Source organism: Stegostoma tigrinum, chromosome 18, assembly GCF_030684315.1.
Source record: "Stegostoma tigrinum isolate sSteTig4 chromosome 18, sSteTig4.hap1, whole genome shotgun sequence".
NCBI lineage: Eukaryota > Metazoa > Chordata > Chondrichthyes > Orectolobiformes > Stegostomatidae > Stegostoma > Stegostoma tigrinum.
The window spans coordinates 62,052,104-62,076,242 of record NC_081371.1 but is presented as its reverse complement, the minus strand read 5'-3'; the positions used below and the strand labels follow the sequence as shown (position 1 = coordinate 62,076,242).

General features: G+C 45.6%; 1 protein-coding gene across 3 annotated transcripts in view; it reads left to right on the top strand.

The window, feature by feature from the left end:
* The window catches only part of nav3 (neuron navigator 3), an 824,703-nt gene that overhangs the window by 559,087 nt on the left and 241,477 nt on the right, over positions 1-24,139 (top strand). For all 3 annotated transcript variants that reach the window (XM_059652602.1, XM_059652603.1, XM_059652604.1), the window contains one exon: positions 19,036-20,032. In XM_059652602.1, coding sequence (XP_059508585.1) covers positions 19,036-20,032 — 997 coding nt within the window. The remainder of the gene's footprint in view (positions 1-19,035; positions 20,033-24,139) is intronic.

Genomic DNA, 24,139 nt, shown 5'->3' with positions numbered 1-24,139 from the left:
GGCATTCCAAATGGCACATCATGTGGCAAACAAATGCACACCAGGAAGGAAAACTCAGGAAGGTAGAGTTGCTATAGACATTCCAGGCCGGAGGGTTGCTCTCTTATTTACTGGTGGGGTTTAACCCGAGGGTCAGCACAGATTGAAAAGAAAGTCCTCAGCCGGTGCAGGAACTGAACCCATGCTGTTGATATCACTCTGCATCACAAACCAGCTGTTTAGTGAACTGAACGAATCAACTCTTGAAAATGCCATAAAACTGGGATGGCACGGTGGCTCAGTGGTTTGCACTGCAGCCTCACAGTTCCAGGTTCCCAGGTTCAATTCTACCCTCGGGTGACTGTCTGTGTGGAGTTTGCACATTCTCCCCGTGTCTGCGTGCGTTTCCTCCGGGTGCTCCAGTTTCCTCCCACAGTCCAAAGATGTGCAGGTTAGGGTGGATTGGCCATGCTAAATTACCCATAGTGTCGAGGGATGTGCAGATTAAGTGGATTGTACAAAGAAAATTTCAGCACAGGAACAGGCCCTTTGGCCCTCCAAGCCTGTGCTGATCCAGACCCTCTATCTAAACCTGTTGCCTATTTTCCAAGGATCTGTATCCCTACGCTCCCTGCCCATTCATGTGTCTGTCTAGCTACATCTTAAATGACACTATTGAGCCCACCTCTATCACATTCCAGATGCCCACCACCCTCTGCGTAAAGAACTTTCCACACATATCTCCCTTAAACTTTTTCCGCCTGACCCTGAAATCGTGACCCCTCATAATTGAGTTCCCCATCTGGGAAAAAGCTTCTTACTATCCACCTTGTCTATACCCCTCATGATTTGTCAACCTCAATCAGGTCCCCCCTCAACCTCCATCTTTCTAATATAAATAATCCTAATCTACTCAACCTCTCTTCATAGCTAGTACCCTCCATACCAGGCAACATCCTGGTGAACCTCCTCTGCACCCTCTCCAAAGCATCCACATCCTTTTGGTAATGTGATGACCAGAACCTACACAGTACTCCAAATGTGGCCGAACCAAAGTCCTATACAACTGCAACATGACCTGCCAACTCTTGTACTGAATACCCCGTCCAATGAAGGAAATCATGCCATATGCCTTCTTGACCACCCTATTGACCTGCGTTGTCACCTTCAGAATACAATGGACCTGAACATCCAGATCTCTCTGTACATCAGTCTTCCCCTGGGCTTTTCCATTTACCCTATAGTTTGCTCTTGAATTGGATCTTCCAATATTCATCACCACGCATTTGCCTGGATTGAGCTCCATCTGCCATTTATCTGCCCAACTCTCCAATCTATCTATATTCTGCTGCATTCTCTGACTATCTGCTACTCCACCAATCTTAGTATCATCTGTAGGATGATTGGTCTGGGTGGGATGCATTGAGAGTCAGTGTGGATTTGTTGGCCGAAGGACCTGTTTCCAAACTGTAGGGATTCTATGATTCTATGATTCATGTTCGGGCTAGATGAATTGGCCATGAAAAATTGTCCATAGTGTGGAGTGATGTGTAGGTTAGGTGGGTTGTAGGGGGATGGGTCTGAGTGGGATGCAGTGAGAGTCAATGTGGACTTGTTTGGCCAAAGGGCCTATTTTCACACTGCAGGGATTCTATAAAAACTTGTGAAGAAGAATAATGCTCTGACTCTTGTCATAGACGCCAAAGCAGAGCTCCAGCACACCAGGATGTTAATTTGCAACTTTTGCTGGGCTCTTTTGAGCTGTATTTTCCATATGGGTGCTGGATCAAAGGGGGAGACTTGTCAGGACAGGACAGGACAGGCTTTGTTAAGGAGGTAGGAGAAGAAAAACGCCAAAAGTTTAAGTTGAGAATTCTGGTAAGGCTTCATGTGCTAAAGACTCAGCCAAAAGTGAGACCATGGACCTGGGCTGGGGGAATGGCATACAAAAGGATGGAATGACAGAAGAACAGAGATTGTGAACGGTTGTTGGGCTGCAGGTATGTAAAAGCTTAGATTTCACATGGTTTGCATTCACAACATTTCCTCCTGGGAAGTCTCTGAGTTGAGTCAAATCCAACTCCATTGGTTATATTTTTATTCCTGTTGCATTTGGCTGCCCAGAAAATGCCAAAGATTTGATTCAGTTTTGAGTTTATAGTAATTCTGGGAATTTGTTCAAACCTGAAACAGAGATTGATTCCACAATGTCATTCATGGTCACAGCTGTGTGGCGCAGTGCCAGGGTATCCAAACGATGATCCTGTGCCTGGCATTTCAGAGAGAAACACTTTGTAGCATCATTTTTATTTTCTCAAGTTAATAGCTTATTATGAGACCAACTCTCAAAGCAGTTATAGGATTTTGTGGCTCGTTTTACATTTTGAAGCATCATTTGTAACCCACATGGTGTAATCTTCATTCCATGGAGATGAATGAGAATTGCTGGCTTACCAAAGACAGGTTAATCTAAAGTATAGACTCAAACAGTTTAGGAGGAGCCTGTTCAATCCATAGTGCCTGTACTGGCTCACCAAATAATCCCACACCCCCAGCTGTTTCTTATTCATGCTCAATATCTTTCCTTTACAATTATTTATCCTCAAAACCATAAGAAATAGGAACAGGAGTAGGCTGTTCGGCCCATCAAGGCTGCACCTCCCTTCAATAGGATCATGGCTGATCTGACACTCCTCACTTCTACTTTCCTGCTCTTTCTCCATAACCCTTAATCCCCCAGTTGATCAAAAATCTAGCTATCTCAGCTTTAAGTGTATACAAGGACTCTCCCCCCACAGCTCTCTGTGGCAAGGTTATCCAAAAACACACAACCATTGAAGAGACAAAATTCTTCCACATCTCAGTCTTAAATTGGCTTCCCTTTAATCGTGGCAGCCAACTTGTGCCCTCTATATTCCTTTCTAAAAGTTATTGAATCAGCTTCATCTGGCCAATCAAAAGCACATTGTAGAGCCCAGCGGCTCACTCAGCAGGGGTTTTCCTCATGCTGACTGTGCAACTTTTGCTATGACCTTGAATCAGTGTCCTTTGGCTGTTGGTCCTTCTCCATCTGAACACCAAACATACCCATCAAAACTCTCCTTACCTTCCCCTGTTCGGTGGAGAATACATCCAGCTCCCAGTTTCTTGTAAACAAGATACAAGAATAGGCCACTCACTTGAGCTGAGAATGAGATCAGCCATGATAGTATTGAATGTTGGGGCAGACTCAAGGGGCTGAATGGCCCACTCCTGCTCCTAGTTCTTGTGTTCACTCACACACACACACACACACACACACACACACACACACACACACACACATTCACACCCACACCCACCTGCACACACACTCACACACACACTTTCACACTCACACCCACTGACACTTACACACACACTCAATCGCACACACACACACAGCCATGGAGTGATGGTAGATATCTAATTCTGATTCCAACCAACTTAAATTTGATTGATCACAATCTATCCTTTAGGTTTTACTCAGGAGATAAAAATAATGGTATTTGTAAACTCTCTCAGTTCCCCAGGAACTTCTCCCAAGAAACAGGAATGTTAGGAGAGTAATGTTGTTTTCTATACTGACCTTTGGGTCTGTAAAGCAGAAATCTAAGATCAGAAAGGGTTGCCAGGTAACAATTGCATAGAGGACCCTGCAGGTTTTCCAGTAATTAAGGCAATAAACTCCATTTCACATCCACTTTCCTTAGCTGTTTACTGCATGGTTACCTGATTATCAGTAAACAGCAGGTGAGCCGCAGCATAGTTGAAACTGGTTGCTTCATTTTCAAGAAATCACATGGTTTACCCTTGTCAATCCAGAAAATGCCCAAATCGTTTCAAAACATTCCAGTTTCTCTCATATAGTTCCCAAGCCCCTGTTCACTGTTTGACTGGATATGGCAAGACTGTAGAGTTTTGAGATAACAAGGTGTGGAGCTGGATGAACACAGCTGGCCAAGCAGCATCAAAGAAGCAGGAAAGCTGATGTTTCTCCTCTATCCATCTTCAATCCGCCTCCCCTTCTGTCTCCCTATTTATTTTGAAACCCTTTTCCCCCTCCTTCATTTCTGAAGAAGGGTCTAGGCCCAAAACGTCAGCCTTTCCTGCTCCTCTGATGCTGCTTGGCCTGCTGTGTTCATCCAGCTCCACACTTTGTTATCTCGGATTCTCCAGCATCTGCAGTTCCCATTATCTCTGTAGAGTTTTGATCTGATTAGTTGGATGTGGGAGCACTAAGCCCTGTCTGTATGAAATGCTGCTGCTGATCTTCGACATTTAAGAATCGATCACCTGACTGTAGGCTAGGGGTCACATGTAGACCAGGCTGCAGGAGTAGACAACTCAGCCCATTCATTATTCCATATGATAACCCATGTCAATTGTTTTTTTCTACACATATTGCTATGCCCATTCACATTCTTGGTATTTAGAAATGTGACAATGTCTACTTTAAACAGCGTCGAATACTGAACTCCCAAACCCCTGAGGGGGATGGAGAATTCCAAAGATTTATGACCCTCTGAGAAAAAAGAGAATGCTGCAGATGGCTCTTCCAACAATGGTGTTGTGGCCCACATTAAGTTAGCTTTTAATTCCAGATTTACTAATTGAATTCAGATGTTACCAACGGTCATACAGGATCCAGGCAGACCTGCCTCAGATCGGGGTCCTGGTTTACCAGCCCATTAACAATATACCCGGAGCCCACCAACTGTCCCCAGAACCAATCCTGAACTGAGGTACCAGAATTGGACAAAATTTCCAGTTGAGACAGGACGAGTTTTTAAATAAACTTCATCATAACTGTCTTGTTTTTGGATTGCATGCCTGTATTCATAGACCCCAGGTTGTTTGTGGCTTTGAAAATACCTTTCTGAGTTGTTCCACCACCTTTCCAGACTTGCTCAAATAGCAACATCGCGCCTCCCCCCCCCAACCCCAAAAACCCCACCAACCTCTCCTCAGTCCCGGCCTCTGTATTCCTGCCCTGCACTTCAAATGGTCCCAAGTTGAAGAATTGGCAGTCGGCTGGACGCAGTATCTGATTGTGATTGGGTTTGAAGGGGAGAATGATTAGAATGTAGGCACTAATTCTCTTTCAATGTGGTCTCGGAGCAAACTGGGTGACGTTTCATTGATTAAATGCCAATGACAATCTGCTCAATGATGTTGAATCATTGTGGGTATGAAAGCAGAATGGTATGGAACAGAAAGGGGCCTCAAATGGGTTCCAGCTTTCTTTCAGTAAATTCTTCCTCCCAGCTTGTAGATCCCTCAGGAACTAGTGCTCTCGCTTCTGCGTCAGAAGGTTCTGGGATCACGGACCATCCAGATAAATGAGCATGTAATCCATGCGAACACTCCCAGCACAGCTCTGAGGGAATGTGAATAAAACCAAAAGAACTGCAGATGCTGTAAATCAAGAACAAAAAACAAAGCTGCTGGAAAATCTCAGCAGGTCTGGCAGCATCTGTGCAGGAGAAAAGAGTTAACGTTTTGGGTCCGGTGATCCTTCTGGTCACAAGCACATATTCACATTCACACCCACACCCACCTACACACACGCACACACACCGACACACACGCACACACACACACACACACATACAGAGCAAAAACCCTGCTAGCGAGTTTTGAGAAGATTTGTAGCTCAGGTTGAGGTTCTGGATGTGAGTTTGCTCGCTGAGCTGGAAGGTTAGTTTTCAGACGTTTCGTCACCATTCTAGGTAACATCATCAGTGAGCCTGCGACGAAGCGCTGCGGTAATGTCCCGCTTTCTATTTATATGGTTAGGTTTCCTTGGGTTGGTGATGTAATTTCCTGTGTTGGTGATGTCATTTCCTGTTCTTTTTCTCAGCAGGTGGTAGATTGGCTCCAAATCGATGTGTTTGTTGATGGAGTTCCGGTTGGAATGCCATGCTTCTAGGAATTCTCGTGCGTGTCTCTGTTTGGCTTGTCCTAGGATGAATGTGTTGTCCCAATCAAAGTGGTGTCCTTCCTTATCTGTATGTAAGGATACGAGTGATAGTGGGTCATGTCGTTTTGTGGCTCGTTGATGTTCATGTATCCTGGTGGCTAGCTTTCTGCCAGTTTGTCCAATGTAGTGTTTGTCACAGTTCTTGCAAGGTATTTTATAGATGACGTTCGTTTTATTTGTTGTCTGTATAGGGTCTTTTAAGTTCATTAGCTGCTGTTTTAGTGTGTTAGTGGGTTTGTGGGCTACCCTGATGCCAAGAGGTGCGAGTAGTCTGGCAGTCATTTTGGAAATGTCTTTGATGTAGGGGAGAGTGGTTATGGCTTCTGAGCTTGTTTTGTCTGTTTGTTTGGGTTTATTGCTGAGGAATCGGAGGAATCAATAACAAAACCTACAGACAAACCAACGGTACACCCATGGGATCTCTGATATCAGGGTTCTTAGCAGAGGCAGTAATAGAACATAGAACATTACAGCACAGTACAGGCCCTTCTGGCATCACAGCAGCACTAAAATTCATATACCACATGATTCATTTGCTTGATATACAGAATATCTTGCCAGCAGCATCCGGATAGTGGTGAACACAACTTATATTGCTGCACAGTGTGAAACATAGAACATTACAGCACAGTACAGGCCCTTCGGCCCTTGACGTTGTGCTGACCTGTCATACCGATCTCAAGCCCATCTAACCTACACTATTCCATGTACGTCCATATGCTTGTCCAATGACGACTTAAATGTGCCTAAAGTTGGCAAATCTACTACCGTTGCAGGCAAAGCGTTCCATTCCCTCACTACTCTCTGAGTAAAGAAACTACCTCTGACATCTGTCCTATATCTTTCACCCCTCGACTTAAAGCTATGCCCCCTCGTGCTCGCCGTCACCATCCTAGGAAAAAGGCTCTCCCTCTCCACCCTATCTAACCCTCTGATTATTTTATATGTTTCAATTAAGTCACCTCTCAACCTTCTTCTCTCTAATGAAAACAGCCTCAAGTCCCTCAGCCATTCCTTGTAAGACCTTCCCTCCATACCAGGCAACATCCTAGTAAATCTCCTCTGCACCCTTTCCAAAGCTTCCACATCCTTTTTATAATGCGGTGACCAGAACTCCACGTGCGGCCGCACCAGAGTTTTGTACAGCTTCACCATAACCTCTTGGTTCCGGAACTCGATCCCTCTATTAATAAAAGCTAAAACACTGTATGCCTTCTTAACAGCCCAGTCAACCTGGGTGGCAACTTTCAAGGATCTGTGTACATGGACACCGAGATCTCTCTGCCCATCTACGCTACTAAGAATCTTACCATTAGCCCTGTACTTTGCCTTCTGGTTATTCCTACCAAAGTGGATCACCTCACACTTGTCTGCATTAAACTGCATTTGCCACCTCTCAGCCCAGCTCTGCAGCTTATCTATGTCTCTCTGCAACCTACAGCATCCTTCGTCACTGTCCCCAACTCCACCGACCTTAGTGTTGTCTGCAAATTTACTAACCCATCCTTCTACGCCCTCATCCAGGTCATTTATAAAAATGACAAACAGCAGTGGATCCAACACTGACCCTTGCGGTACACCACTAGTAACTGGTTTCCAGGATGAACATTTCCCATCAACTACTGCCCTCTGTCTTCTTTCAGCAAGCCAATTTCTGATCCAAACTGCTATATCTCCCACAATCCCATTCCTCCGCAGAGACTGGAACAAACAGCTCTGCCAATCAACTAACCCAAACTTTAGGTCCGCTACGTGGATGACACCTTTGTCATCACTAAACAAAACAAATTAGAGGAAACCTTCAAGACCATCAATAATACCCTTTACTGGCATAACATTCACAAAAGAGGAGGAAAACAGCAACAAACTGCCATTCCTAGATGTCACAGTAGAGCGAACAGCCAATGGGGAACTTCAAACCAGCGTCTACAGGAAAACAACACATACGGACCAAATACTGAACTACAGGAGCAACCATCCCAACACCCACAAACGAAGCTGCATTAGAACATTATTCCAACGAGCCACCACACACTGCAGCACAGAGGAACTACGCAGAGCAGAGGAAAATCACCTATACAGCGTATTCAAAAAGAACGGGTACCCTATGAACACAGTCCGCCGATTTCTCAGCAATAAACCCAAACAAACAGACAAAACGGGCCCAGAAACCATAACCACTCTCCCCTACATCAAAGACATTTCCGAAATGACTGCCAGACTACTCGGACCTCTTGGCATCAGGGTAGCCCACAAACCCACCAACACACTAAAACAGCAGCTAATGAACTTAAAAGACCCGATACAGACAACAAATAAAACGAACATCATCCACAAAATACCTTGCAAGAACTGTGACAAACACTACATTGGACAAACTGGCAGAAAGCTAGCCACCAGGATACATGAACATCAACTAGCCACAAAACGACATGACCCACTATCACTCGTATCCTTACATACAGATGAGGAAGGACACCACTTTGATTGGGACAACACATCCATCCTAGGACAAGCCAAACAGAGACACGCACGAGAATTCCTAGAAGCATGGCATTCCGACCGGAACTCCATCAACAAACACATTGATTTGGAGCCAATCTACCATCCCCTGAGAAAAAGAACTGGAAATGACATCACCAACACAGGAAATGACATCACCAACCCAAGGAAACCTAACCATATAAATAGAAAGCGGGACATAACACCAGCGCTTCGTCGGAGGCTCACTGATGTTACCTAGAATGATGACGAAACGTCTGAAAACTAACCTTCCAGCTCAGCGAGCAAACTCACATCCAAAAACCCTGCTGCCTGTGATGTGGATGTGCTGTGTTGGTCCGAGGTGGACAATGCCAGAAGTCACATATTGGGCCAAGACTTCACCTGATGAAGGAGTAGCGCTCAAAAAGCTTATAATTTCAAATAAACCCATTGGACTATAACCAGGTGTAATGTGACTTCTGACTTTGTTTCTTCCCTCATCATGTGTCCCATTCCCCAGTGCTGAGTGACCCACATTGGCTCCTGGTCAAGGAAAGTCTTCATTTTAAAACTCACATCCTTCTTTTCCCATTCCATTGTTGCCTAGCCCCCTTCCTAAGTCTGTCAGCTCCTCTGGACACCCAACCTCCAAGATCTTTGTGCTTTAAATTATGTAGACTTTTTTCAAACTCAGTTTTAATCATATCCTGCTCACACCAGCCTTGTGCGCTGAATCGGGTTTGATCGGAAACACAAAAACTGCTGATGCTCTGTCACATTCAGCCAGGCCCAGTACTGCACTGCTCTACACCAATGTTCTAAGAGCCTAATGGGATTTAGTGGGTGGCTTAGAGTTCTATTGCTAATTCATTGATCAGTGCAAGCCTGGTGAGAACTAATGTCACCACCTCTGGTTCTTTTAGTGGAATGATATAGAGAAGCTTTAATGACCGATGATGAGGTGGAACTCCACTTCAGCGTATCAACTCTTTCCATCTAGAAGATTGGTGATTTTCTGCTTGGACGATTCTGTCATTAGCCATTATTCTTAATAAAAGTGATCTATTTGTGCATTCCTTGCTGTTTTGGGATACAGTCTTACACCAGGCATCCTGTCCTGTTATTGTGGAGTGTCTTGGGGGCTCTATGTTGGTTAAGAGAGGTCACTGGAACCTAAGACCTTTATACGATTATTGATCATTCAGTTTTCTACGAATTATTTACGGTTTAGGATGAGGATTACACAGTAATGTCTCTCTTCGGTATCTCTCCATCATATGATCTCTTATCTAATTACTGATGTTCTTTACTATTTGCATATTTGTGTGTTAATCCTTTGTGTGATATCTCCCAAGGCAGTAACTTTATTCAATATTTACTTCCTTCTAAGTTTCTCCATAAGTATGTTTCTCATGGGTAAACATTCTGCTGGTTTCATCGATCTCCCTGATCTCATTCATAATTCCTCTGGAGATGATTCTGGATCTGTACTTACCAAGATTTTAATTGTAATCAGTTAATCTTGTTTAATCATAAGAACCTGTCATCTCTTTGTTCCTATTCTCGAGCGGGATGTCTGTACAGCTGGTCCATTCTAAGAATGGTTTTTCTCTCAATGAAACTCAGGTTTTTATGTTTCAGGTTCATTTTCCATTCTCCTGCTACACATTTGTGTGAATGAATTTTCACAACTTCATCGATTTTCTGAACCTGTCAATGATGTAAAACCCTTTACTTCTTCAAAAATTCTCTTGTCCTTGTGCCCTGGTTATTCAACTGGAACTCTTGATAAAGCACCTGTTGTGTTATGATACTTTCCCTAAGTGTGTTCTGTTGCAGTGTTGTATCTCAATAACTTTAATCGGAAAGTTATATGTCAGCCTTGTGCTCCGAGCCACGTTTTCTTGGTCCTCCAGGGTTATACCAGGCTGAAAGCATTAATTCTGTTTCTCTCTCCACAGATGCTGTCTGACCTGCTGAGTTTCTCCAGCAATTTCTGTGTTTCTTTCAGATGATGGACGTCTTCAATATTTTGTGTTTATTACCAGTGGCTCGTGGTGTGTTTCTATCATGAACTTCAAACTCTGGGATGTGATCGGAACACTTTTTGTACGCCCCACGTAGCCGTTAGTGCCTCAGTTTCGGCCATAACATCCTCTTGTTTCATTTCTCTTTGAGATCTGGAGCTTGGCTAACCTTTCCCACCATTTTAGAACTGGAATAGCCCTGCCCCTTGCCAACCTGGGGAAGCACCAGCTGCTATTATTTTTGGTAGTTTGGTTTCTACACAAGGAGACAGTCTCACGAAAGATGCACATTTCCTTTCCTTTCCAAAAGGACTTCTGCTGACATTTATACCGCCACCAGGATGGAGCCTGTCTGAAGAGTTGTTGCAATGGCTCAATTATTTGTGCAAGATTTGGTGAAAATGTTCTTACTTAGCTGACTGTTCCCAGAAGCCCCTGTAGTTCTGAGGAAGGGTCACCCCACCCGGAACATTAACTCTGTTGTTTCCCTTCACAGATGCTGCCAGACCTGCTGAGCTTTTCCAGCAACTTCTGTTTTTGTTTGTGAAGTTCAGTGATGTTTCTGGGTGATGGAAACTCTTTGATAGCCCTGGCCTTCTGAGGCTCTGCTATGACTTTTTATCACATGGTCTGTAGGTCCCAAGGCTTTGATAGTAGGCTGTGAGGCAGTTTTGATCCCTTACTTAAGGAAAGATATCATTTCATCGGAGACAGTTCAGAGACAGTTCACTAGAATGATCCCTGGTGTGGAGGGATTACCTTATAAGCAAGGACTAAACAGGTTGGGACTCTACTCACTGGAGTTTAGAGGGATGAGAGGTGACCTCTTTGAAATATATAGGATTCTTGAGGACCGTGACAGGGTAAATGCTGAGAGGGTGTTTCCCCTCATGGGAGAGTCTCGGACCAGAGGGCACAGTCTCAGAATAAAGGAGGAACCGATTTAAGACTGAGATGAGGAGGAATTTCTTCTCCCAGAGGGTTGCGAGGCTTTGGAACTCCTTGCCACAGAGAGTTGTGGGTGCAGAATCCCCCTGTGTATTTAAAGCTGAGATAGATTCGTGATCAGCCAGGAAATCAAGGATTACGGGGAAAGGGCAGGAAAGTGAATGTGAGGAACGTTGGATCAGCCAGGATCCTATTGTATGATGGAGTAGACTCGAGGGGCCGAATAGCCTACTCCTGTTCCTTTTCTTATGGTCTTACGGTAATATGGTGAGAACTCACATTCCTGCTCTTGACATTCCATTATGTTCAGCTGTGGGTGAGCCATGAATTAGAATGTCATCCACACTCTCCCCAGTCTCTCTGAGCTGATTATCATTGGCCTAATATCCAAATGGTGCGATGATTGTTGTTAAGAGTTTTGATACTTCATCCAGTGGAAGCGGGAGTTAGGATTGTACTTGATGAAAATGAACCTCTGCTTTAACTTTGTCACACAGCAAGAAATACGAGAATCTCATCAAATGTTATGTTCATTGTAGGGGAATTGGATGCAAGGGTAGGGAGGCTATGCTTCAGTTCTATAGGGTATTGGTGAGGCAGATTCTGGAGTACTGTTTCCAGTACTGGTCACTGTCATTATGGATGGATGTTAATGTGTTGGAAGCAGTTCATGGCAAATTTACTAAACTAATCCCTGGAATAGCAAGAGATAACAAGGTGCAGAGCTGGATGGACACAGCAGGCCAAGCAGCATCAGTGTAACAGGAAGGCTGACGCTTCAGGCCTAGACCCTTCTTCAGAAATTTTTGAATTCTGAAGAAGGGACTAGGCTCTGAGGCTGCTTGGCCGACTGTGTTCATCCAGCTCTACACCTTGCTATGTCAGATTATCCAGCATCTGCAGTTCCTACCGTCCCTGGAATAGGAAATTGCTTTATGCTGGAAGGCTAGACAGACCCAGCCTCAGGAATTTTAGAAGAGTCAGAAGTGACTGAAATAAAACATACAAAATCCTGAGGGGATTCGACCAGTTGGATGTGGAAAAGACGTTTCCTCTTGTGGGAGAATCTAGAACTGAGGGCCAACCCATTTAAAGTAGAGATGAGGACTTTTTTTTCTCTCAGAGGGTTGTGAGTCTTTCAAAATCCCTTCCTCAAAAGGCAGTGGATGTAGGATCTTTAAATGTTTTGAAGACAGAGGTAAAGAAATTTTTGATATCTGAGGGGATAAAAGATTATTGGGGATGTGCAGGAATGTAGAGCAGAGGTTAAAATCAGATCAGCCATGATCATATTGAAAGGAGGAGCAAGCTCGAAGGGATTTCTAGAGTCATACAGCACAGAAAAAGACCCTTCAGTCTGTCTCCTCCTAGTTCTCCCAAACTATTCTAGGCCCATTTGCCTGCATTTGGCCCATGTCCCTCCAACCTTTTCCTATTCATGTATCTCTCCAAATGCTTTTTAAATGTGATAACTAAATCTGCTGACTCCATTGAATTCTCTCTTTATTTACATTTGTAAGATCTCCCCCAAATTCTGTTTGGGCCTTTGGGTTTTGGATCTGGGCACCGCCCCTGCACTCCCCGTTGACAGCATGGTCAATGGTGAGATCATTTAGATGAAGCATTGGCTCAGTCTCAATGTTTCACTTTCTCCGAAAGCAAGATTTGTCTGTCCCTGCTGTAATCAGGGCAAGAGCTTTGACATCTGCCCTCAATGTGCTGTCTTCAGTTTCCCTGAGCTGCTCTACGTCTTTGCTCATTCAGTTTTGTTCCTTCAACCTTATAAGTTTGCCACAGGTCAGTGAAAGCTCTCCTGCTCCATGAAGCACTTTTTAAATTCTGAAAAACCCTGGGTAAGTTTTCGGACATTCAGCAGGTGTTTTACGTTTGACTGAGTTGTCTGTTAAAAGTTGTCAGCTTGTCTGTGGTCCTTCCTTTGGTGCCCTTGAACTGAGTGCCTTGCTCAGCCATTTCAGAGGGCAGAGTAGACCCATGGCTGTGTGCCTGGAGTCACATGTAGGCCAAACCTCCCTAAAGGTCATCATGGACCTGAGATTGTTTTCTGATAATTGTCATTGGCTACATGGTCAGCTATTTTCTATTCCAGACTTTGATACCCCCTGGCCCCCAGAGTCAGATAATGACAAAAATGGAATATTTCTTGATCCAACTTTTTTTTTACTGTATCTGAGAGAGCTGATGGGTCTTCCCCAGTGTCAAGATCAGCATTTGTTTGGGTGACCATTTACTCCTTTGTTAGCATTCCATCCACCTTAGAACTTTATTCCGTCGTGCTGAGGAAGGGTCACCGGACCCGAAACATTAACTCTGATCTTTTTCCTTCACATGCTGCCAGACCTGCTGAGGTTTTCCAGCAAGTTCTGTATTTGTTCCTGATTTACAGCATCCGCAGTTCTTTCAGTTTTGATTTCACTGCTACTTGGCTTTACAGTCTCTTGGATATTGTTCCTGTACATCCAGTTTTGAGGTTAAGATCCTTTGTCTATGATGGACCTGTTGCATTTTGGCAGGACAGTCTTTTGCCAATGCTGTCTATTTTGCCCAGAGTTAGAGCTCCATGTAGTACTGCCTGCTGCCCTTCTGTTGCATTTCACTGGCTTCTGTGCTAACACACTTCCATTTTTGTGGCCAGCTATTTGTCCCGTGCTGAGTAGCTTTCCTCCATTAAACCCCTGTACTGCCTCGAACTCAAAAATCGTTCTCACTCCTGAAACCAACTCGACTCGCTAATTTCACTTCTTTTGCTGATGACAGACCTTCCCCAGACTGTAAGAAACCTGATTACAGTTCTCAAAACTCCAATTGTAATCTGATCTCTAGTCTTGTCATCATATAATGCCCTGTATTCACAGGTACCTGTTAAAAGGAGTGGGTCTCTGCTTGTTGAAAGTCTGATCTGGCTGGGCGTTTGTCTCTGTCTATTAAAGGTTGCTGTCTGTCTGACAATATTTTGCTGGAATCGGGTTGAAAGTTCTGCTGACATCGACATCATTGACACGCTAACTTGTTAAAACACCATCTGCCAAAGCAGGGCATACAGTAGAAGACTGACCCTGGTCCAAACTTTATTTGGCTGCTAACTCTGATGTGTTCCTGTATCGAGTGCATCTCCTGCACCAGTCCTACCACTTTGCAGTTTTTTGTGGGTCTTTTATCTGCTCAGAAGATTCTAGTAGAGCTGGGTCCGTACCGTGGCTTCCCTTCATTGGAGTTTTGGTTTTCTTTCAATATCACCATGTTGTTGACTGCTTCTCAGCTCCTGGTTTCTTTTGGTGATGTTGTACCTGTGCCCTCTCCTGTTGCTGGGTCTCTCACTCACTGTTACCATGCGTTCTTGTGTCATGAGATTTGGATGAGATAAATTTTTCTCCGTCAGAGCAGTTTACAGCATCAAGAACATTATAGGGTGATGATTTATTTTATCATTTCTAATTCTACATCACAGCAACACGACTGATGTAGCTGAATATTTACATCTTTGAGCATTGGCCCTTTACTCTAAACTGCACATGACAGCTTGGGGAACACATCAGGACCCATTCAATTTCACAGTCCTTGGTTTTGGAAAGCGCTGTTGGTTTCAGGGAACAACCTGGATACAGATGTTCGGGGTTTAGGGGCACATTCAATAGGTATAGTTTATGCCCCTAACTTTAGCCTGTTTTAGTATTCCTAACAACAACAACCTGCCATTTCTATGCAATGGAACATTTCACTGCAGTGTTGTCAAACACTCTCCACAACAGCAACGTAAGAGGTGCAGGTGGTCAAAGGCTTAGCCCAAAGAATTAAAAGACTTAAAGGGGACCTGAGGGGAAATTTAATCACTCCAGAGGGTGGTGCGTGTATGGAATGAGCGGCCAGAGGAAGAGGTGGAGGCTGGTACTAACACAACATTAAAAGGCATCTGGATGGGAACATGGATAGGAAGGGTTTACAGGGATATGGGCCAAAAGCTGGCAAATGGGACCAGGTCAGTGTAGGAAACCTGGTCAGCATAGACAAGATGGATAGAAGGGTCTGATTCCATGCTATACACCGCTATGACTCTATAACTGGCTTTTAAAAGGATCAGAGAGAGACAAAGAGGTCGGGAGGCAGAGAGGTTTTAGAAGAGGACTGAATGTCAGAGCAGGCTTGAGGAGCTGAATGGCCTACTCCTGTTCCTATTTCTTATGGTCTTATGGATTCCAGAACTATCTGCTGACTATAACGGAACAGGAATGCTCAAGAGGGAGAACATTTCCGGAATGACATCTCCATTTGTAACTGAGATAATGGGAACTGCAGATGCTGGAGAATCCAAGATAATAAAGTGTGAAGCTGGATGAACGCAGCAGGCCCAGCAGCATCTCAGGAGCACAAAAGCTGACATTTCGGGCCTAGACCCTTCATCAGAGAACTTTTGTAACTGCTTTGATCTTATTTTTATTTATTCCTGGGCCGTGGCCCTACAGGCTAGACCTACATTTATCTCATTAACATCAGGTGGAGCCAGCTGCATCACTGTGAGTCAAATAGAGGTCAGGCTGGGTAACGTGGCTGATTCCCTGCCAGAAACGGCATTCGTGAACCCAGTGGGTCTTTAATGACAATCAAAAATGATTAAACCATCACCATTAGACCATCTTTTTATTCCAGATTTTCACTGAATTCCAATTTCACCAGCTGCTGTGGTGAGATTTGAACCCATGTCCCTGATAGGGTAACCTGGAGACGTGGGGGGGTGTGGGGGGAGAGGATTGATTTGCATATACTATCCAGTTACAGTGACCTAATAAAAACCAGAAGAGTTCTGAGGAAGGGTCACCGGACCCGAAACGTTAACTCTGCTTTCTCCTCCACAGATGCTGCCAGACCTGCTGAGCTTTTCCAGCAGCTTCTGTTTTTGTACATTGACCTAATACCCCCTATTATGGAGGTGCCGGTGTTGGACTGGGGTGGGCAAGGTCAGAAATCACATGACACTGGGTTATAGTCCAACAGGTTTATTTGAAATCACAAGCTTTTGGAGTACTGCTCCTTCATCAGGTGAACCAATGGCAGCAGTCCTCCAAAAGACTATGATTTCAAAGAAATCTTTTGACTATAACCTGGAGTTGTGTGATTTCTGACTTGCACCATTAAAGATAAGCCTCCCTTCAAATCTAACAGCATCAGATATCTATGTCCTCCCTCCATCTCTCCCCTACCATCTCCCTCAGTCTCCCAACTTTCTCTCAAACTGAGCACCCTCTTTACCACATGTATGCTCCTTAATATCATTTCTAAACTTCTGTCTTCATCTCAGTGAAATAATTATTTTCAGCTGTTCTATCAGTCAGATTGCAGCTCATTCAACCCATGAATTTGAATCCTTCTGACATGAGCATTTTGCTATAATTTCCACCTTCAGGTTTTTCACAGTTCTGCAGGAGAATTTGCTGCTTTATCTTCCAGTTTTAACATCCCATTGGAAGCACCAACCCAAACCTGCAGCTACATGGTACCCTCAGTATAGCACAGTATTGCAAAGCTCCTAACAGCAACATCAATGAGACAAGATTTGACACTGTGCTCCATAAGAAAACAGACACAGGTCATAGGTTTGTGAAAAAATGAGGTTTTAAAGGGGATCTTGCAGCAGGTGAACTTGTGAGGTGAGTGCTACAGGGAGGGAGTTCCAGAGTTTAGGATCCAGCAGTTCAAATTAATGATGTTTTGTGGGAAATTTGGGATACTCAGGATGAGAGAATCAGGAATAGAACATAGAACATAGAACATAGAACAGTACAGCACAGAACAGGCCCTTCAGCCCACAATGTTGTGCCGACCATTGATCCTCATGTATGCACCCTCAAATTTCTGTGACCATATACATGTCCAGCAGTCTCTTAAATGACCCCAATGACCTTGCTTCCACAACTGCTGCTGGCAACGCATTCCATGCTCCCACAACTCTCTGCGTAAAGAATGATTCTTCTCTCGCCAAAGTTGTGAACTGGTGCATTTTTTTCTGCCAGCATCTTTGATATTTCCATTTACTGAAAGTTTAATTTTTATATCCACTATTTAATTGTCTTTTTTAGAAATCTGCTGGTCAAGGGGAGATTTGGTTGGATTAGTGCACAGTGAGACTCAGTCGGGGGAATGAGGTACTGATTAGGCTTCATTTCAGGAGAGCTTTGAGCTTTTCAATAGTTCAGCCTCTCTCCTGATAAGGTTATACCTCAGTAAATTAATAAGTTTTCTTCAAAAATCTGGGCTCATGCTTAATGTAACTTCACTGTTTCTGTGATGTTCTTCTGTGATGCTTATGAACACGTTGGTGAATCAATTTGCCTTGGGAAAATCTAAATTTGACAAGAGATCGTAGGAACTGCCGATGCTGGAGAATCCGAGATGACAAAGTGTGGAGCTGGATGAACACTGCAGGCCAAGCAGCATCTCAGGAGCACAAAAGCTATGTTCATCCAGCTCTACACTTTGTTATCTCTAAATTCGACAAGCCTCCTGCCAGTAGCTCTCCACATTGTTATCAAATCAATCTATCCTAGCAGCCATGATTGGCTCATTCTCTGCTCCTTAATTGGTTAAGTCAAATATTCCCCAGAGTTCTGATATCTCTTTTTTCCTCCAATGACTGTCGTCATCCAGTTCTGCCCACTGGACATTTGGCTACTTCCACCCCTTGATCTTCACAGTTTCCACAATCCTTATAGTGCAGTGATGCTATTCCCATTGTCTCCACGTTTCTTTATGGAGTAAGATCTTTTCCTCAAATGCATTCAGGGGGAAGCTAGTGGCTATGACAGTGTGCTAGTTTTCCAGAGATCTGGGCTAATAGTCCAGGAGCACATGTTAAAAACACCTCAGAATCTGGGAGAGTGAAATGCAATTTATTGAATAAACCTGTAATTAAAACCTATTCCCAGTAATGGTGACAACATAAATGCTAGATTGTTATTAAATTAAAATAAAATCATCTGGTTCATTAATGTCCTTCAGGGAGAAAAACTGCTGCCGTCAGGCAGAGTGGCCAATATGTGACTCCAGGCCCACAGCGATGTGATTGAGCCTCATCCACACTTGCGACACTCAGCTGCATTAAAAAAAGAGTGACTCACAGCCGCCTTCTCAGGGTTTAGTAAGGTGGCAATAAAGGGGCAATAAATACTGGCCCAGCCAATGATCCCCATGTGAAGAATCTACAAATCAAAGATGATGCTGTTGGACCAAAAGGAAAAAGAGAGACTTGCCTCTGTAAAGCATTTTTCACAACCATCGGAAGTTTTGAGATTTTTGTTAGTTTAGTTGGGGAGCATGGTCAGCACGGACCAGTTGGATTGCAGGGTCTGTTGCTGTGCTGAATGACTCTATAAGTTCGTGTCAAAGTAATTCTTCGACAGCCCAGTGTTTTGTGACATCTTGGGGTGTTATATTAATGTAAATCTCTGTTTGGTTTCTTTGATACCTGATCCAACAAAGTCAAAGATCGCTGGATCTCGGCTTTGATTGTGTCTAATGCGTCTGTTTCGAGTCAGGAGCGGCTGAACATTTCTTGACATTTTGCCTTTCATTTTCCTTTCTTTTCAGAGCCATCCAAGAATCCTCCATTACCTTCGGCCATGAATGGGAATTTTCCCCCGGCCCCCGGTACAGGGCAGTACGCAGCTTCTGCCATCCCCTCCCCTGGCAGTGGTAAACCTTGGCGCAGTAAATCGATGAACGTCAAGCACGCTGCCACGTCGTCCATGCTCAGTGTGAAGGTGCCCAGTCCTGCCACTTCTCCCACTGCCTCCAACGACAGGGTCCGAGGCACCGTGGCCGACTCTTCCAAGGCCCCCTCCAATGGGCAGAAGTCCATGCTGGAGAAGTTCAAACTGATCAACAACAGGATGTCGTCCAGGCCACCAGTCTGCCCGGGTTCTGGAGTTACTGAGGCTTCGAGGGATGAAGGCCCTCCCTTGGAGTGTGGTGAGGTTGGGGGAGGGGGTTCTACGGCCAGCAGTCCCAAGACACAGTCCAAGGGAATGGCCCAAAGGACGGGAAGCAAGTCCGGAGGCAATAAGAAGGCCTCACCTCCAGCCAAAGAGAAAGACGAAAAGGAGAAGAGCAAAGGAGTGAAGTGTAAGGAGGAAAAGGCGAGTGAGGTGCCTAGGAAGAGTTCGAAAATCGCCAGCTTAATCCCAAAGGGAGGGAAACCTGCAGCAGCCAAAAAGGAGATCCCCGCTTCCAGTGGGATTCCCAAACCAGGATCCAAGTTACCCACCGGAAAGTCGGGATCAGTGCCTGGAGCCACATTGACGAAGGAAGCTGAGAAGCCCAGGAGTGCCAAGGGGAGCTCGAGCCAGGCATTGCAGAAATCTCAGGCCAATGGCAAAGCTTCCAGCTCAAGCAGCATCACCTCCTTAGAGGGCAAAGGTGGCACCCTGGCCTCCTCACCACCGCCCTCCCTCAGCACTGCCGCTACGCCAGCTCCTGGAGTGGCCAACAGTGAGCAAGTGCCAGGCAATGTCATCGTGCAGCTCCCTCAACCTCAACAGCAACACAGCCACCCCAACACTGCCACTGTCGCCCCCTTCATGTACAAGTAAGCACTCCACCATACTCTGACAAACAATGCCACATAGTTTGAGGGGCTTCGTTAGCTCACTGGGCTGGACAACTGGTTTACGAAACAGGGTGGAGCCAATAGTGTGGGTTCAGTTCCTATGCCAGCTGAGGAAACCTGTGGTGACCATCAGGTTAAACTCACCCCCGATTGTCTCCCTCCAGTCAGATAACAGCCCGATGATACAGTCAGACTGTGGTAACCTTTCACAGGGCATTGCTGAGGGAGCGCCACACTGTCGGAAGGTCAGTACTGAGGGAGTGGGCACTGTCGGAGGGTCAGTGCTGAGGGAGTGCCGCACTGTCAGAGGGTCAGTGTTGAGGGAGCGCGCACTGTCAGAGGGTCAGTGCTGAGGGAGTGCTGCACTGTCGGAGGGTCAGTGCTGAGGGAATGCCGCACTGTCGGAGGATCAGTGCTGAGGGAGCGCCGCATTGTCGGAGGATCAGCGCTGAGGGAATGCTGCAGTGTCGGAGGGTCAGTGCTGAGGGAGTGCCGCACTGTCGGAGGGCCAGTGCCGAGGGAGTGCCGCACTGTCACAGGGTCAGTGCTGAGGGAGTGCCGCACTGTTGGAGGGTCAGTGCTGAGGGAGCGGCGCATTGTCGGAGGGTCAGTGCTGAGGGAGTGGGCACTGTTGGAGGGTCAGTGCTGAGGGAGCGCCGCACTGTGGGAAGATCAGTGCTGAGGGAGGGGGTACTGTGGGAGGGTCAGTGCTGAGGGAGTGCCGCACTGTCGGAGGGTCAGTGCTGAGGGTGCACTGCACTGTCGGAGGGTCAGTGCTGAGGGAGTGCTGCACTGTCAGAGGGTCAGTACTGAGGGAGTGCCGCACTGTCGGAGGGTCAGTGCTGAGGGAGTCCCGCACTGTTGGAGGGTCAGTGCTGAGGGAGTGCCGCGCTGTTGGAGGGTCAGTGCTGAGGGAGCGCCGCACTGTCGGAGGGTCAGTACTGAGGGAGTGCCGCACTGTCAGAGGGTCAGTACTGAGGGAGTGCCGCACTGTCGGAGGGTCAGTGCTGAGGGAGCGCCGCACTGTCAGAGGGTCAGTACTGAGGGAGTGCCGCACTGTCGGAGGGTCAGTACTGAGGGAGTGTCGCACTGTCAGAGGGTCAGTACTGAGGGAGTGCCGCACTGTCAGAGGGTCAGTGCTGAGGGAGTGCCGCACTGTCAGAGGGTCAGTACTGAGGGAGTGCCGCACTGTCGGAGGGTCAGTACTGAGGGAGTGTCGCACTGTCAGAGGGTCAGTACTGAGGGAGTGCCGCACTGTCGGAGGGTCAGTACTGAGGGAGTGCCGCACTGTCAGAGGGTCAGTACTGAAGGAGTGCCGCACTGTCGGAGGGTCAGTGCTGAGGGAGCGCCGCACTGTCGGAGGGTCAGTACTGAAGGAGTGCCGCACTGTCGGAGGGTCAGTACTGAAGGAGCGCCGCACTGTCGGAGGGTCAGTGCTGAGGGAGTGCCGCACTGTCAGAGGGTCAGTACTGAGGGAGCGCCGCACTGTCGGAGGGTCAGTGCTGAGGGAGCGCCGCACTGTCGGAGGGTCAGTGCTGAGGGAGTGCCGCACTGTCGGAGGGTCAGTGCTGAGGGAGTGCCGCACTGTCGGAGGGTCAGTGCTGAGGGAGTGCTACAGTTGCCTGTGAGATTTGATATTAAACCTGGCTCATGTCTGCTTTGTGACGTGTGTGTACATCACGGCAATGGATTATTTCGAAGGTTTGGATCAGTGTTTGAGTCTGACCAAAATTATGTTAAACACTGACCTCACTGAATATCCGTGAGTTGCCAAGTTTGTGGGATCTTGCTTTGTGTAAAATGGCTGTTGAAGTCTTGCGCAGCTTGATGCTGCCTTGTGAAGAATGTGTGGAGTTTCTTTGTGTTGATCATGGTGGTCACGTGATATAAGTTCCCATTTTTATCACAAGAACAGCAAGTTTAAACATTTCCAAGCCTTTCCCATTCTAACCTACCTTTTACAACCCTTGTTTTCCTGAGTGTTTGATGCTTCATGTCTCTTATTGAAAACTGCGATCTGAACTGACAGTGAACATCAGGTAATAGCTGTTGAAATGATTTATTCGAGTTTAATAAAATAAATCCTTTCAATAGGTTGGCAGTGTTTGCTTGGACAGTTTGTCCAAGGATCCAGCCAAGTTAAAATTAAATGTTCTGGCTGCTCTCTCTGTCACTGTCTTTGTTAAGAAGGAATTCCCCCCAGTTCTCCAAAGGTAAAGCTGTTGATTGACAAAGTAATTAATCCATTTGGCAGATTTAGCTGCAGGCATCGAGACATTCACTGGTTATCTTTCTACACAAGCACCAATTGCTACTTTGGGATCTTCCTAAAACAAATCTGTTGCCAAGTTTATAAAAAGGACTGGAGAGGCCCACAGAGTTGAACAGTATATTCCTGCTCCATTTGGTTCCTGGAGTCAATGTTTTGAGGTATAAGTAAAGTGTTTCTAGTTCAGAGTAGGATTGACTTCCCCCTGTTTTCGTTCTCAATATCAGCAGTAGTTCTAATGAAGGGTCACTGAACTTGAAATGTTAACCCTGCTTTCTCTTCACAGATGCTGCCAGACCTGCTGAGTTTCTCCAGCAGTCTCTGTCTTTGCTTCACATTTACAGCATCTGCAGTTATTTTTTTGAACAACACGAGCTTGTATATTTATAGTTGCTGGGTGGTCCATTCCAGACACTATTTGGCACAGGGCTACAGACTGGGTCAAACACTTAAGGCCTAAGGAGCATCTTAAAGAAGGAAGACTGAGAGTTAGTGAGAAGAAAGGAGAAAGAATTCCAAAGCTTAGGTCCCAGGCAATTGAGGGCAGGTCCATGATTAAGATTGGGGATTTCAGGCTCAAATCAGAGAAGTGCAGGAATGTCAGAGGGTTTTGTGTTAGTGAAAGTTTCCAGAGATACTGTGGCATGAGAACACAAAGATGCTAATTTTTACAAGCTGGAGCATTGCTAGCCTCGGAGCCAATATAGGTCAGTGGGCACAACAGACTGGAGAGCAGAGAGAGCTTGGCAGGCAGCCATAAGCAAAAGGGAGGTGAACAGTCTGTGCACAGAACAGATCCAAGCTGAACCAACTGGACTTGTTTTGATTTTCCATTCCTAGCTCCTTAATCTCCTGTGTACAAAACCATCTTCTTGCACAGAGCTGTTTTTATAACTCCATGTGCCCTTGACTGATGGCAAGTATTTGCAGTTTTTTTGTGAGCATTTAATTTAGAACTAAAGGCTGAGATTGCCTTTCACACTGTCAGGTCACCCAAAAGCACATTCAGGGGCATGCAGCCAACCATGCACAGCAGGATCCCACAGGCTATGGGATGTGGAATCTCTTTTACTGATGTTGGATGAAAGAAAAGTGTTCACTGAGTTAGATCTGCCCAGCTCTTCTTGAGAATCATTCCGTTAGCTCTCTCATCGCATCAGGGCCTCTGTTTAATGTCTTGCTCCAGCAACAACATTAATTATGTCGACGTTCAGAATTGCACTGCAAGTATGGGTCTGTCTGAACTTTATCATCTAAGCTGTGGGAGTGGGACTTGAACCCACACCCAGTCAGTTCTGTGCTGAGACTGCTGTCTACTGAACTGCAGCTGATGCTGTGTCAGTTACAGTGGGGCAGGTCCTGACAAACCTTCCCAAGTTCGGGGTTAGCTACACTCAGGGGTTCAAATGAGAAGTGATTCTCTGTCTCACATCAGCCAAACCTGGGAAAGTATGAGCTGATAGTTTTATCTTCCTGTGCAGTTTAAGTGATGTGGAGGTGCCAGTGTTGGATAGGGGTGGACAAGCTCAGGAATCACACAACATTGGGTTATGGTCCAAAAGGTTTATTTGAAATCACAAGCTTTTGGAGCGTAGGCCCTTAGTCAGGTGAAGTGAGAGAGATGCACACAGAACACAGAAGTAAAATATGAAAGGATCACATCACTGATGAGGATGTATTAAACAAACCTAAGATGCTGTTGAACCTTTAATTAGTTAGAAGGTTTTAATTGATTAATATGTATATGTAAATCACTGAATTCCTTTCAAGTCCCTGTCCTGAGAGAACTAAAGGTTTTAACAGTGTAAAGAAGAGGT